Source organism: Petaurus breviceps, unplaced genomic scaffold (genome assembly GCF_028583685.1).
Source record: "Petaurus breviceps papuanus isolate PSGF00001 unplaced genomic scaffold, PetGlider_PUasm1.0 118, whole genome shotgun sequence".
Taxonomy (NCBI): Eukaryota; Metazoa; Chordata; class Mammalia; order Diprotodontia; family Petauridae; genus Petaurus; species Petaurus breviceps.
The window spans coordinates 25,462,561-25,479,136 of NW_027185616.1; the positions used below are offsets into that span (position 1 = coordinate 25,462,561).

Consider the following 16,576-nt stretch of genomic DNA (forward strand, 5'->3'; position numbering starts at 1 on the left):
CAAGCTCTGGGTTTTAACACAATCAATTTGAAAACCAAGCCAATACAGGAGAATCTTTATATTCCATTACTATCACAGTGTCTTGGATCAATAGCTAAGTCTTTCACAATTGATGATCCTTACTATATATGATGTTCTGGCTCTGCTCACTTAACTTTGCATCAGTTCATGTAAGTCTTCCCAGGTTTTTCTGAAAACATCCTGCTTGTCATTTCTTATAGCACAATAGTATTCCATCACAACATATATCTAACTTGTTCAGTCATTCCCCAACTTGATATCGCTTCAGTTCCAATTCTTTGTCAACACAGAAAGAGCTGCTACAAATATTTTTATACAAACAGGTCCTTTTTCTGTTTCTTTGATTTCTTCAGTATACAGATCTAGTAGTTGTATTACTAGGTCAAAGGGTATGCACAGTTTTATAACCCTTTGAACATACTTCCAAATTGTTTCCCAAAATAGACCAGTTCACAACTCCACCAACAGTGCATTAGGCTCCCAATTTTCCCATATCCCCTCCAGATTTTGACATTTTCCTTTTTCGTCATGTTAGTCAAACTGATAGATGTGAGGTGGTGTAATAAGAATGTAAATTTTAAAGATCTTCCCTGCCCCTAGGCTAATGTGCACCTGAAGCCTGCGGTGGGAGGCTTGTTTTTCAGTAGATACTTCTTGATTGGCCAGTGAGTCAATAAGGTTGTTACATTCTCTGAGCCAGGAGAAGGCTATATAAGCCCTGATGTGTAGCTTTGTTTTGGGACTCACTTTGGGAACTGTTCTGTGATTTGATCTGAATTCTGGGAAGCCGTTGTTGAGAGTCCCCCGGCTTTGAAAAACCCAGATGTGGAAACCCAGATGTTGACTGGGTATGGATGTAATGGTTGGACAGTTTGGAAAGCTGTCTACTTGATCTGTTAATGTCTTGATAATTCCGTCTGTATATTTTGAAGTTTAGGGTGCTGACCTTTTTCCCCTGAACAAGGTAAACGATATATGTCTGACTGATTAAAGTAAGCTTGTTAACCCATTTTGAGTTGCTTTCCTTTAACAAAGCAGATCCAAGAACCTGTATGGGCAGCACACCCTGAGGACACGCTTGGGGTGCTTGCTGCTACAGGTGGTATCTCAGAGTTGTTTTAATTTGTATTTCTCTAATCAATAGTGATTTAGTGATTTTAATGTAATTATTGATAGCTTTGATTTCTTTCCCTAAAAACTGACTTTTCATATCCTTTGACAATTTATCAACAATAGATTGGCTCTTATTTTTATAAATATGACTCAGTTTTCTCTGTATTTGAGAAAAAAGGTCTTTATCAGAGAAATTTGCTGTAAACATATTTTCCAGTTTAAAAAAATCCTAATCTCATCTTTACTTTTTTTTTTTTAATGCAAAAGCATTTTGATTTCATATACTCAAAATTATCCATTTTACTTTCTGTAATTCCCTCTATCTCGTTTGGTTACAAACTTTTCCTTTATCTTATAGATCTGAAAGGTACATTTTCCATGGTCTTCTAATTTGCTTATGGTATTACCTCTAAATCATCTATCCATTTTGATGTGATCATCGTATCAGATGTTGGTCTATGCCTAGATTCTGCCAAATTGCTTTCCAGTTTCCTAAGCAATTTTTGTCAAATGTTGAATTCTTACCTCCAAATCTTGGATTTTTGTGTTATCAAACACTAAATTATTAGGGTCATTTGCTACTGTGTTTCTAATCTATTCCACTGATCCACCATTTTATTTCTTTCCAAGTACTAGATTGTCTTGATGATTACCACTTTATAATATTGTTTGAGATCTGGTCCAGCTATGTCACTTTCTTTTGCATTTTAAAAATCAGTTCCCTTAATATTCTTAACCTTTGTTCTTCCAGGTGAAAGTTGTTACTGTTTTTTCTAATTCTATAAGACAGTTCTTTAGTAATTTGGTATGGCACCAAATAGAATTCCATAATATATTGTACTGTATTGTGTTATGTTTTATTACATTATAGGTTTGGCCTTCTCCTGAGCAATTAATATTTCTCGAATTGTTTATATCTGTCTATATTTGTGTGAAAAGTGTCTTGAAATTGTGTTCATATAATGCCTGAGTTTGTCTTGGCAAGTAGACTCCCAAATATTTTACATTGTGATTTCTTTTTCAATCTCTTCCTGCTGAGTTTTCTTGTTTATATATAGAAATAATGATGATTTATGTGGATTTATTTTACATCCTGAAACTATGCTGAAGTTGTTGTTTAAACTGATATTTTAGTTGATTCTTTAGAATTTTCTCAATTTACCATCATATTATATGCCAAGAGTGATAGTTTGTTTCCTCAGTGTCTATTCTTGTCCCTTCGATTTCTCTTTCTTGCCTTATTGCTATAGCTAGAATTTTAGTACGATATCAAGGGTTGTTGAATTGTTTTTCAATTGTGTCCAAATCTTCCTGACCCCATTTGGCATTTTCTTAGCAAAGATACAGGAGTAGTTTGCCATTTTCTTCTCTAGTCCACAAATGAAGAAACTGAGGCAAACAGGTTTAAGTGACTTGCCCAGGGTCACATGACTACTAAGTGTCTGAGGTCAGATTTGATCTCAGGAAAATGAATCTTCCTGAATTTAGGTCTGGTGCTCTACCCAGTGTACCACCTATATGCCCCTATAATATTGAATAATAGTAGGGATAATGGACATCATTGCATCATCCCTACTCTTATTGGGAAAGCTTCTAGTTTATTCCCACTACAGATAATGCTTGTTGTTAGTTTTAGATAGATACTATGTACAATTGTAAGAAAAGTTCTATTGATTCCTATTCTTTGCAGTGTTTTAAATAGGAATGGGTGTTATGTTTTCTCAAAGGTTTTCCCCATACCTATTAATATAATCATAGATGTTTGTTGTTTTTATTACTGATATTATCAATTCTGTTTATAGTTTTTCTAATATTGAACCAACCCTGAATTTCTGGCATAAATCTCAACTGGTTATAGTATATGATTTTTAATATATATTGCTATATTACTAGTATTTTAATTAAAATTTTTACATTAATATTCATTAGGGAAATTGGTCTATAGTTTTTTTCCCCTTTTTGTTCTCCCTAGTTTAGGTAAAAAAAAAATTATATATTTGTGTCATAGAAGGAACTTGGTAGGAATCCTTTACCTCTTTCCCCCTCTAAATAGCTTATATGGTATTGAAATGAATTGTTCTTTAAATGTTTGGGAGGATTCCCTTATAAATCCATCTGGTCCTGGAGATATTTTCTTCAGGAGTTCATTTGTGGCTTGTTCAATTTCTTTTTCTAAGATAGGGTTATTTAAATGTTCTATTTCCTCTTCTGTTAATCTGGGTAATTTATATTTTTTATTGCTGTTTGTTGTTTAGTTGTGTCGGTCGTATCTGACCCTTTGTGATCCCATTCAGGATTTCCATGGCAAAGATGTGGTTTTCAAGCTCCTTCTCCAGTGCATTTTACAGATGATGAATGGATGCAAACAGAGTTAAGTGACTTGCCCACAGTCACACGGGTAGTAAGTGTTTGAGGCCAGATTTGAACTCAGGAAGATGCCTTTAGGCCTCACACCTAGCTGTTCCTCTTTTAAAAAATATATTCATCTATTTCATTTAGACTGACAGTTTTATTGGTATGCAAGTCAGCAAAATAAGTCCTAATAATTGGTTTAATTTCATTTTCATTGATAGTACATTAACCCTTTACATTTTTAATGTAATTTGTTTTTCTTTTTTCTTTAAAAAAAGTCAAATTGACAAAATTAATAGCAATAAGAAGAAAAAAGAAAGAATCAGAATAGGAAACGAGGAAATACAACTATATCTTTTTGTAGATAATATGATAGTATACTTGGAACTCAACAAAGATTGACTAACTTAAAGCAATAATTTTACTGAAGTAGCAGGATATGAGATAAATCCATATAAATCATTGTGTTCCTACATATCGCAAACAAAACTCGGCAGGAAGTGATAGCAAAAGACACCCCATTTAAAATAACTCTAGAGAGCATAAAATACCTGGGAGTACATCTGCCAAGATAAACTCAGGATCTATATAAACAGAATTATAGGAAACTTTTTATACACATAAAATCAGATTTAAATAATTGCAGAAATAGAAATTGTTCATGGGTAGGTGGGGCCAATAGAATAAAAATGACAATTTTACCTGAACTAATTTATATATTCAATACCATCCCATTTAAATTACCAAAAAAATTATTTTACTGAATTAGAAAAAAAATTACCAAAATTAATTTGGAAGTAAAAAAATTAAGAATAAGGAACTAATGGAAAAAATGTAAAGGAAGGAGGGTTAGCAACTCAAGATCTTAAAACTATAGTATAATGCAATAATAATCAACACTGTCTGGTCCTGGCTAGGAGAGAGAAAGGTAGATCAAAGTAGCAGAGTAGATGTATAATTTATTGAAACAAATAAATAAAATAACTTTGTATTTGACAACTGTAAAGATTTAAGATTTTGGGAGAAGAATTCATTATTTGGTAACAATTGTTGAGAAAACTGGACGACAGTATGGCAGAAACTGGGCATAGACCAATATCTTATACCATTTACCAAGATAAGGTCAAAATGGTACATGATTTAGATATAAAGAGATATTACAGGAAAATTTGAAAAACATGGAACACATTGCTTGTCAGGTTAATGGATAGGCAAACAATTTATAAATAAATAAGAGATAAAGAGCAGAGTGAGATATAAGATGGATAATTTTGATTGCATTAAATTATAAAGGTTTTGTATAAATAAAATCAATGTAGCCAAGATAAGAAGGAAAGCAGAAAATTGGGGAAATATTTTTGGGTGGACAGTTTATCAGATAAAGATCATGAGAACTTTGCCGAATTGATAAGAATACAAGTCATTCCCCAATTGATACGTGGTCAAAAGGTATGAACAGACAGTTTTTAGATGAAGAAATCAAAACAATTTATAGTCATATGAAAAGATGCTCTGAATCATTATTGATTAGAGAAATGCAAACTTAAAACAACCTTGAGATATCATTTTATATCTATCAAATTGACTAAAATGATAGAAGGAAAAAGCAACAAGTACTGAAGGGCATGTGGAAAAACTGGGACACTAATCCTTGTTAGTGGAATTGTGAATTGTTTTATTGGAGAGCAATCTGGAATTATGGCTGAAGAGTTATTAAACTGCATATATCCTTTGCAGTTTATGTGATACCATTACTAGGTCTATTTCCAAAGATGATTAAGGAAGAAAGAAAATAATTTATATGTTCCAAAATGCCTATTTATGCTCTCTTTGTAGTGTCAAAGAATTGAAAATTGCAGGGATGCCCATCAATTGGGAAATGGCTGAACAAATTGTGATATATGATTGTGATGGAATACTGCTGTGCTATTGGAAATGATGGGATCAATGATCTTACAAAATATGGAAGGACTGGAATGAAGTAATGAAGAGTGAAATGAACAGAACCAAGAGAACACTGTATATAGTAACAACAAATTGTTTTAAGAACAACTTTGAGGAAATAAGTTATTTTTACTATTATAAATACCAGATTTAATTATAAAGGACATATGAAAAAAGATGCTGTTTGTGTCCAGAGAAAGAACTGATAAGCAGAAGTATGTAATAATTTTACATATATGTAAGTATACATACATTATATGTATACATATATACACACACATATACACATATGTTTGTGTCTAATGGTAGCCATTTCAAGGGTAGAGGTGTAGGAAAGAAAAAATAAGGAACAAAAGAAAGAAATGTACATGATAATTTTGTTGTATATTTGAAAGGAATAGCAAGTTGTGCATAATAGATTTGTACTTTCAGGTGCAATCATCTGTTTTATTGTACTGTTATGGAAATGTTTGGTTTATTACATAAATTAAAAATAAAATAAATTTTAAAAATCAAATTAACCAATGATTTATCTATTTTTATTGTTTTTTTTTTCCCTCATAAAACCAGCTCCTCGTTTTATTTATTAGTGGCGATGTATTTTTTACTTTCATTTTTGTTAATTTCCCCTTTGATTTTCAGGATTTCTATTTTCGTGTTTTCATCGGGGATTTTAAATTTTTTAATAGTTTTTTTAGTTGCATGCCGAATGCATTGGTCTGACTTTTCTTTTATTGATGTATGTATTTAGAAATTTTCCCCTAAGTACTGCTTTAACTGTATCCTGCAAATTTTGGTATGTTTTTGATTTGATGTTATTGATTGTTTCTATGATTTTTTTTTGACCCACTCATTCTTTAGAATTAGATTATTTAGTTTCTAATTATTCATCTATGCTTCCAAAGTGCTTTCTTTCCAACAATTTAGTTGAAGCTTGACAGCATGAATTTTTAAATAAATCCAGGTGGCACAGATGTGAGACTTTCCTCAGCTTCAGTAGTAGCTCATAAATAGTAGTAGAGGAGATCGATGCTGGAGTAAATCAATGTTGAACTGAGAAGAGTAGCAATAGGATAAAGAAGCAGGGCATTGATTCAAGAACAGAGGTCCAGGTAGTATTGAAACTACTGGGCTCTAAATACAAACAGAGCAAAGTTAAGTCACAACAGTCTTGTTTGTTGTGGGAATTGTTCTATTTCTTTGCATCAAAAACTTGACTTGTGAATCCAAATCATATTCTTTGAATTTGGTCTTTTTACTTTGTGAGCTTGCAATAGTTTCAGCTGCATAAGGGGTTTTCTTTTCTAACTTTCTCCATAATTATCACGAGGGGGTATCATTTAACTTTTCAAAAATGAGAAGCTATAAAACTTTTTTTTTCATTTCTTTTTTTTTATTGGACCTCTGATTTCTTCACTAAAGGAAATTCCCAGTTTACCAATTCATTGTAGCATACCTTTGCAAAAGTTTTTAGCTTTAGAGAATGTCCTGGAGCACTGAGAATGACTGATTCATAGTCACACAACCAGCATGTGGAAAGAATGGGGCTCAAACAAGGGTGTTTCTGACTGATGCCAGTTTTATATCAACTATACCATGCTTTACTCTTGTATATTTGCTTTAAATTTAATTTATATTGTTGAAAATCTCAAACATTATCCAAAATCATTCCTAAGTTATTTTAGCTATGACGACCAGGAAGGACAGGACTGTATAACCCCACTCCTGCTTCTCTATCAGTGTGGGTGTGTTCCTAGAGAGCACCACACCCTCATCCTTTCTGGAAGCATAATAAACACCTTCCTCTGAGCACTCTGTTTTTGAGTTCTTTTGGTGAGAAGGGGTTTGCCGTTTTAAGGGGTGTATAATGTGGATCTTCCTAAGGGCCCCCAGGAAAGCAGTGGACATTGGAAGCTTGTCCAGGCTAACACCCTGACCCTGCCTGGGAAGTCCTGTCATCACTAAGTGTGTTTCTCTCACAATTGGAAAAGAGTTGAGCTAGGAACCTAATACTCTTCCTCTCCCAGAGAATGAGGTGGTATAGAGGGGTGATTTAACCCATGATGATGCTCTTCAAGTAAATATTCCTTTGTAAAAGCAAACCAGACTTGGGGTACAGGGGACCTAGCCATGCAATCATTAGTGGGAACTGGAGACAATAGCAGAGACTTGGTATGCCCCGAGCTCCCTTAAAGGTCCCAGAGAAATCTGGAGGTAGTGAGTGAAATCTAACATATCTAGCCTTCAGATAGCAGGAGCTAGGGTAGGAGGGTATTACAAATAAATTACATTTAAATTACATACAATACAAGGTTTTTAAGCTTCAAAGTAGAGATTATAGTGCGTTGTTAATTATACCATTATGAAACAGTGTTTTTTGAGAAAACATCATGAGGAGGATACCTGTACAAATATTGTTATTCTCATTTCTGCCAGGTAAAATACTTCCATGACTAAACAAGCTTGAAAAAATAAAAGCTGACTAAGGGCATGATTATTAAAATGCAATCTAAGGCAGATTATGACTCTTAAATCATCAGAGGTGAATGGTGGAAGAACTGGTTTAGGCCATATGAAAAAAATCAAACAATACCTGTTTATGGCTTCAGTTTTTTTTTCTACTTTTATTGTCTTTTTTGGACAGTCTTCCTTATAACCTGAATCCTTATATGTTATCCCCTGAAGTGTGTAAAGATTTATCTAGAAGATGAAGGAGAAAAGAATGAACATTTTGTTCTTGTACTTGAAAGGTATCTGATTGATCTGGATTTTTTTTTGTTACTAAAGAAAATAAAGTCTAGTTATAGTGATGAAGGGATAACTACACACTAACCTCCATTCCAAGTCATGAAACTGCCTGCTTGGAAAGAAATAATTTAAGCTTTATTTTTTTTTCTTCTGTTTTATTTATTTATTTATTTATCTATTCATTCATTCATGCATTCATTTATTTATTTATTTTTTAAGAAGCAATCAGGGTTAAGTAACTTGCTCAAGGTTACACGGCCAGTTATTTCTGGGTGGGTGCTAAGTATCTGAGCCCAGATTTGATCCAGGTCATCCCAACACTGGAGCTGGTGCTTTTACTCGCTGAGCCACCTGGCTGCTGCTAAGCAATTGGGGTTAAGTAACTTGCTCAAGGTTACACGGCCAGGTGTTTCTGGGTGGGTGCTAAGTGTTGGAGCCTGGATTCGATCTCCAGGTCATCCCGACACTGGAGCTGTGCTCTTACTCACTGTGCTACCTGGCCACCCCGATTTAAGCTTTATTAAAGCCCAAGTTGTCCCCTGAATATACAAGTTCATCACACAACACACAATCAAAGAGTGCATTCTTTCTGCAATAATAAGTTCTACAATACAATTAAAAATAAATTTGAATGCTTTAGGACTCCTACTAAAGGATCTAAGGGCTGTAGTATTCTACAAATAGTGAGCACAAATAACGCTGCCAATTGTATTCTCTCAGTTGTTTTCTGCAACATTTATGTCTAATCTTAGGAAATAAATGCAGTTTGGATATGGCGGGATTTGGCCTGCAGTAAATCCACTTTGTCTACTCTTCCCCTGTATCTAAAGTATTTCTATAAAAAGGACACTTTTATTAAGGATATTTGGAGCTTTTCCTCACAACAGTTCAATAAAAATTGTTTTGCAAATTAATTTATATCACATAATTAATATAGGCAAAGTAATGGATGTCTAACCACTATATTTATAAAATGTATCACTGGAAAAACCCCAAAACCCCAAAGAACACCAAAACAAAAAGGTTTGCAATGATCAGAATCATGATGTTTTCTAACTGTAAGCTGTACATTAAATTGGTGTTGGTACTTTCATTTCATTTACAATAACTAATCCAGTAATTGCTCCCAAGTTTCAGCTTGTCTGCAAGCTAACAGCATCATTCAGTCTGGACTCTATACCTCTGAGCAAGCTCTGGGCAAAATGAAGAGACTCCTTCCCTAGACTCTTGGCACTAGAAAACCAAATAAAACTTTATTTTTCTAGTATCTGAAAACTAGCCAAGTGTATAAAAACTGAAATGCACATGAAAACTAATCATGCTTTCATCCTAACACTGTCACCCTAATACATTGGAACTCATATAAACTATTGCAATTTCTCTAAAAGGGAAAAAATAGAGTAAAATTGTTTCTTGTATTCTGACATGGTAGACTGAATGAGAGGTTTCTGTTGAACCGATTTGTAGCATTCAGGGACATGTTCTGTGTAACAGCAGGCATCCTAGCATACTGAGGATGGCTGCTAGCACAGGTTCTTTGATCCACTTTTCTAAAGGAAAGCAACTTAAGAGGGGTTAACAATCTTACTTTAATTAAACATATATATCATTCACTTAGTTCAGGGGGAAAAAGTCAGCACCCTGAACTTCAGAAAATACAAACAGAAATTACAAGCAGACAAGAAATACAGACAGAAAAATAACATAATTTAGTAGAGCAACAGACAGGGCTTCTAGCTGTCTGACCATTACATACATACATAGTTAGTCACCAGAGAGAGAAGCGCCAACATATGGGTGTTTAAAGAGGGGGGGGGGGGGGGTTGGTTCAATAGCTACTCAGAGTCTCATCTGGCCAAATCACACAACTCTTCCTATTAGTGAGCCCCAAAGCAAAACCTCACCTCAGAGTATTTATATAGCCTTCTCCAGGGTCAGAGGACATCACAACCTTTGTGACCCACTGTCTAATTATAAAGTAACAAAAGATGTGAGCCTTCCAGAAAAACAATCCTCCCCCCAATCAAGCCCTTCCTGTTTGATTCCACTTGAGGCCCATTAAGGGGCAGGGAAGATCTTCAAATTCCCTTACCATTACATTCTGTCAGCTTCTTTAGTTGAGAGTAGTATGTTCGCATGTGTAGTAACATCCTCAACATTCTAAGGCTTGGGGAGAGCATTGGCTATATCTTTGTTCCTAGTAAGTATGGATAGATGAATCAAGATAAACATTGGTAATGCTTCAGACAAATTTAACTAGTCTATGTATGTTAATAACTCTGTTATTCTGTTGTTCAGTCTACAAATTTCACGCAAAATATTAAGGCATCCCCAAGCAATTCTCCAAGATTTTGTAAGTGGCAGACTAGTTGCTGATCCAATAGAGGGGATTTCTTCAATGGGAAATGAAAGCACAGGTCTGGACAAAACTAAAACCAAACCAAAACAAACAAATAAACTTCAAAACCTAAAGTACATTCACACAATATGGTATATGCAGGTTTATGCAGGATTTTTCTATAGGCAGCTTGACTGTACAGGATAGGATACTAGTCAGAGAGTCAGGAATATCTGAGTTCAAGTACTGCAGCCAGTACAGTTGGTGGGCTAGAAAGCAGTGAGAATAACAAGACAGGGGTGTAATCAATAGTCTGTTTATTACAGGACCATTTCATACAGAGCCAAAGATGCAAGGAGCTCACAGAGTTTTTATGCCCCCCCCAGAAGAATGTAGACACCTCAGAAGAATGCAGACAATGTAGAAAGATCCTACATCTAAGAAAAGCAAATAATGTAGAAGGAGCCTCCCTTAATCCTGTTTTATTTACCCTTGCTTAAGGTTAGTTACTTATTAGGGTATTATTCTAGTACCATATCTGGAGGCATAAACAAAAAAGATTACAAGCCCTCTTGCTATCTGCCTGGTAACCTTTGCAGGTAACTGTATAGGTCAGGGGAATATACCTAGGGAGGTCAAGGGACCCCAAAATGTTCCCTTCATAATACATCCTCTTGTTTGTCTGCCCTGTAGCCTTTCAGATAATAATATGGGGAAGAGGAACATTTGATTAGCGAAGCTGAGAAATTTCTGAAAATTTGCTACATCTCCCCCAACTTATAATTTCAAAAGGCTGCAGGCAGAATCATGCAATTGGACATTATATACCACTTGTTGAATGATACGAGAAAAGCAGGAAATAAGGATACATAAACAAGTGCATAAGACCAGTAACACCACCCCGATTCCTAGGAAGGTTATTATTTGCTGTATTTGTCCAGGAAATATTCCCCGAGCTCTCTTTATCCAATCAACAATGTTTTTTCGACTCTGAATTTGGTAGTAGAGATTGCTGACTTTCTTGATCCATGAGGCGAGCCAAATTCTCTAAATCATTTGTATCAAGGGATGTGTTACGGTTACCTCACAGGCCATTAAGATGATTTCTAATTTGAGTTATATTATATTCTGATTCATTACATGGTTTACCATACAGAAATATGTATCTATAATCACATATTAACCTTTGTCTAACTTGCATTAATTCAATCTCCTCAACTATGGCAATTAAATCATCTCTAAGCTGATTTATTGCTTTATAAAAGCTCTTGTTGATTTCTGATTGTAACAGAAATCCTCATGAAACATTGACAGACAATTCATGTAAAAATTGAGCTTACACTATCTGATTTTGTACAGTGCTAATGGATACAGGCATAGCAACACTGCTCACCATAGTAGTAATTAAAGCAATTATCCCAACAACAATACAGGATATACACCTCTTTTTTCTATTGGAACCCAATAATTGATTAATTTGAGCAACAGAATGATCAGCACGAGAATGAAACCAATGCTCACTCTCTACAGGTATCATTACCATACTAGGTCTTCTAATAACAAATAGCAATTGCCCTAAAGAAGTATTATCATGACATCAGAAACCTTACAATCATACATGTGACATTGTAATGCTTATCAGTTTTAGTGATATTTACATGGCTATGATTTCCCCACATGAATGCATACCTCCCTCCTAAACAAGCACGTACAAAGCTATGGTCAGTCTTGCTCAAATATTTCCCATTAGGAGCCAAAATAGCAAAAACCATTGTTATTGGGGCCCGTGGCAAAGGGATTTTCCATATTTCCAGGTTTCCCCTCTCTGAGGATCCAAACCAATTTTGTTTTGGATAACCACCATGCCTATGATTGATGTTAGTGTCATTGTGCCAGGAAATGTAGGGTTGCTGTTCCACCTGGTGGCAAACAGGCACGTCAGTCCTACAGTTTAAAAATGGGTGATCTGCTTGACCCGAAGATGAGTCCCACTCGTCTCGGTCTGGACACAGCGTCTAATGTTTACCCTACAATCCTGAACAATTTGAAAAAGTCCCCCAAATCCCCATAGCATATATTGTGATGTTCTCAAAGAGAAGTCCTTAACTCTGAAAATTCCTTTAGCATATGCGTTCCCATTCAGCTCTCCTTTAACTCTATGCTTTTGCATAGATATAGAAGACAGATTAACAGGAATGTCCACAAGGGCCTCTCTGAGTCTGCCCCAAGGATGATACTCATAATGATACTTGATAATTTGTACTAAGCTACATGAGGATGTATTAAAAGTAGAAAAGCACAAAGGCGGTTCATCAACTAACCCAGGAAAATTAAAATCAAGCACAGGACGGGTTACATTTGCCTTATGGATATCAAAATCTTTGGCAATAAGGACAGACTCGTTTCCTTCTAAAGTGATTTCTGGAAGAAACTCTCCCCACCCAAGGTGGATGATCAAAGACTGCCCAGTATCTTATAGAGGCAGCTATGGGAAGCTGAGCAAAGATAGTAGCGTGCAGGATCACCATTGGCTTGCCCTCATTTAGGCTCTGGCTCCTCCTCTCATAATCAATTAACTGACCGACCCTGTGTGTGAGGTTCTGTTGGGTGGTACACAAGGATGGATTCTGCTGCAAGAATGACTGCAAATAACCTACTGGGAAGTTGGAAATTTGGTAGTATGCGCTAATGATTCTTTCAGATGGAAATAGTAAGCAAAAAATTCCTCATTTTGGAGTTTGGTGGATCTGTAATCATTTCATGCCAAGAAACAGAATATCAGAATGAATGAATATGAAAGACAATTTTAGCCTTCTCTTCAATAAGCAACCCTATTGCTGTTCTAATTTGAAATGTGTCGTAGCTTCATTATGCAGAGTTATTTGAATGTTGTCTCCTTTATTAGACTGTGAGGTCCTTGAGTGCAGGGACTGTCTTTTGTCTTTTTTTGCAACTTCTGTGCTTATCACAGTGACTAGCACATATTAGGTGTTTAACAAACGTTTATTAATTGACTGAATAACTATCATGTTCACCAAAATTAGGAATCATTTTGCAAACTGGTATTGCCTTTCCATTCATTGACACTCAGCATAATGTTGGTAATCAAATGGAAGATAAAAACATTTCAAAAGCCTCTCCCTCCATACCTTTTTTTCCCAAAAGGCCCATAGGTGGGGAGATTAAAAATTAGGGGACAATTCAGATGAAGAAATCAAAGCAATCTATAGTCATTTAAAAATGTTCTAAATCATCTGATTAGAGAAACGCAAATTAAAACAACTCTAAGGTACCACCTTATGCCTATCAAATTGACTAATGTGACAGAAAGGGAAAATGACAAATGTTGATGTGATTAAACTGTGAAAGTTATGCACTCTTGGTAGAGTTGTGAATTCATCCAACCATTCTGGAGAGCAACTTGGAAATATGCCCAAAGGGCTATAAAACTATCCGTACACTTTGACCCAGCAATGCCAGTACTTGGTTTGTATCCCAAAGAGATTTTGTGTGTGTGGAGGCAGTGGGGGGAGGAAGAACATATATATGTATAAAATTGTCTATAGAAGCTCTTTTTGTTGTGGCAAAAAATTAAAAGTTGAGGGGATGCCCATCAATTGGGGAATGGATGAACAAATTGTAGTATATGACTGTGATGGAATTCTATAGTTATCCCTTCCACATTGAGACTTTCCCCATCACAGTTTCTATATATGGCAGGTTGGCATAAAAAAGTAATTGAGACACCATTGGGAGTTTTGTGGGAGCTGCAGACAACAGGCAAAGACCAGTAGATGACACAGAAAAAGCTTAGAAACTCAGAAATGCATCAAATATATGTATAGTATTATATCATATTCACTCAAATTTTACAGTAAGGTTCTATAACCAACCCCAAAAAGAAAAAAAAAATCAGACTTCTCTGGTATGAAGGGAGGGCCAAAAACTTTTACACAGATTTTCCCAATCACGGGGGCAGCATACCCTTAACTCTACAACGTGGAAGTGATAATTATTGTGCTATAAAAAATGATAAGCAAAATATTTTTGGAAAAACCTGTCATGATCTTTTCTTCAAATTTCTGACCTATGCCTACTTTCTGTCCAGGGCTATGGAATATTCTGACATTGATCTTCACCCTGATGCCCTCCACCATATTTTCCTCTTTTCTGTTTCTTAGATTTTCTCACATCACTTTTTCTTTTCTTTTTTTTTTTTGCTTTTTGAGGGCAATTGTGTCAAGTGTCTGAAGCCAGATTTGAACTCAGGTTCTCCTGACTCCAGGGCCATCTCGCTGCCCCTTCACATTCCTTTTTAATGATGAAAGTCATTCCTGGATTCAGACATTGCTGTGATAATTAAGAGATAGTGGCAGTTAATATTGCACTTGGTACTAGCAATTTTCTGTCAGATTCTGTCTAGATTGTATAACATTGGTCTGTATTGGACCAAGGTAGTTTGTATAGCTACATTGAGCAGGAGTGGAAGATGGTGACTATAAGCCAGGGTTGCTGTTGGCAAATCACGCTCAACAACAGAACAATGGAACGTTTAATTTGAGGGTCTCAGAGGGTAGATTAGAGATGTACTAGTTTGCAAAGGGTTAGTTATCACTGACAATAACATGAGCACCTACAGCAGCAACAGTGACTTTTCCACTAGGATAAGTGAATCAGGGGCTTTGAACATCAAACCCAAACTGGAAATGATGGCTAAGAATACAGTGTCATCTTTCTAAAACTCATGGCAATATTCCTAGATATTCTCTCCTCTCTTATTTTTCTGACATTATTCTCCCTTAGTTCTCCTCCTACCTATCTGCTCCTTCTGAGTTTCTCTTCCTAGATCTTTATCTGTACTACTCGCACTCACTTTGGCTGTGTCCTGGAACTTCCTTCTACATAATTTTACTTGGTGACCTCATAGGTTCTTGTGAACATGACCCCACTGATTTTAACCATATATTTGAGTTTTCCTATTATCCAGATATTAAACAAGCCAACAGTACTGCTCAACATACCAGTGATCCTTTGCAAGATTGTTGTTGAAACCACAAGGTTGAACCTATTACCAGGTGCCATGCTGTTTTTCAGCATTGAAAAGTCCCAGTTGTTTCAACACCCTGGTTACACACATAGAAAAACTTTAAGGCTTCATGCTTCTGGGAACCATTATCTAGAATAAACTAACATTGTGGTTTTTAGCTTAAAATACTCTGATGTAACCCCCACCCAGTCAGCTCTCAGACTAGGCTCTGGGTTGTTCCACTTGCAAGCTAACCTCCTCTATGTAATAAAGCTGACTTCTGCTTCAGACTCCCTGGCATTCTGAATTTGGTTTTTTCTTTTGGTCCCTCTCTGGGGCTTGAGCTGGGGATTTGGGGGTCCTGGACACATGGTCAACATTACATGGTGTCAGAAGTGGGGTCAGACAGCAGAACAGACAGGATCCTTGCCCATCTGATCGATGATTGGAGCCCCTAAGACCTATTGTCTGTTTCCACCAACATCTACCTGATCCAGTGAGTTGGCTGTCCTTCCCTGCTCCAATCCTGAGACTCCTGCCTTAGTTGAGTCTCTCATCTTCTTTATTATCTATTTTTTAACCTGAGCTCTTAGAGGATCTTGTTAGAGGGATCCCATTAGGTAAGAGCACTCCTGTTTTCTGACACTTTTTGGTTGAGATTTAAGGTGTCTCATTTGATCATCACTGCTTTGTTATGCGTAAAAGCTTTTCATCAGCCTGCAGACAAGTGCAGATAAGAACCCACCTCAGAACCCGGCAGCTCAGAAAATGTCTCACAGATACGGAACTAACATGGAACTGACTGCTGTAGTTTTTGCTCTAAATGGATGAATAAACAAAAGGAAATGCCTGGCTACGTTAGCCTTGGTGGGGATCTTTTGATAGGGATAAACTCCAATTCCTTAGGCATAAATGACCTGAATCTAAGGCAAAAGTAAAAATTTCAGAATAGGACACCTGTAATAAATGTTTAATGGAAGAAGCCATGGAAAGGGAGCACAAATCTGAATTAGAGTCATTTATAGAACAGATTA

The 16,576-nt window shown here is 35.9% G+C and overlaps 1 protein-coding gene across 1 annotated transcript in view; it reads left to right on the forward strand.

The window, feature by feature from the left end:
• Nucleotides 1-3,861, forward strand: part of DCP2 (decapping mRNA 2) — a 407,293-nt gene extending 403,432 nt beyond the window's left edge. The window contains exon 9 of the mRNA XM_069087247.1: nucleotides 3,807-3,861. Within this exon, the coding sequence (XP_068943348.1) occupies nucleotides 3,807-3,854 (48 nt within the window). The 3' untranslated portion in view covers nucleotides 3,855-3,861. The remainder of the gene's footprint in view (nucleotides 1-3,806) is intronic.
• The last annotated feature ends 12,715 nt before the right edge of the window (nucleotides 3,862-16,576 follow it).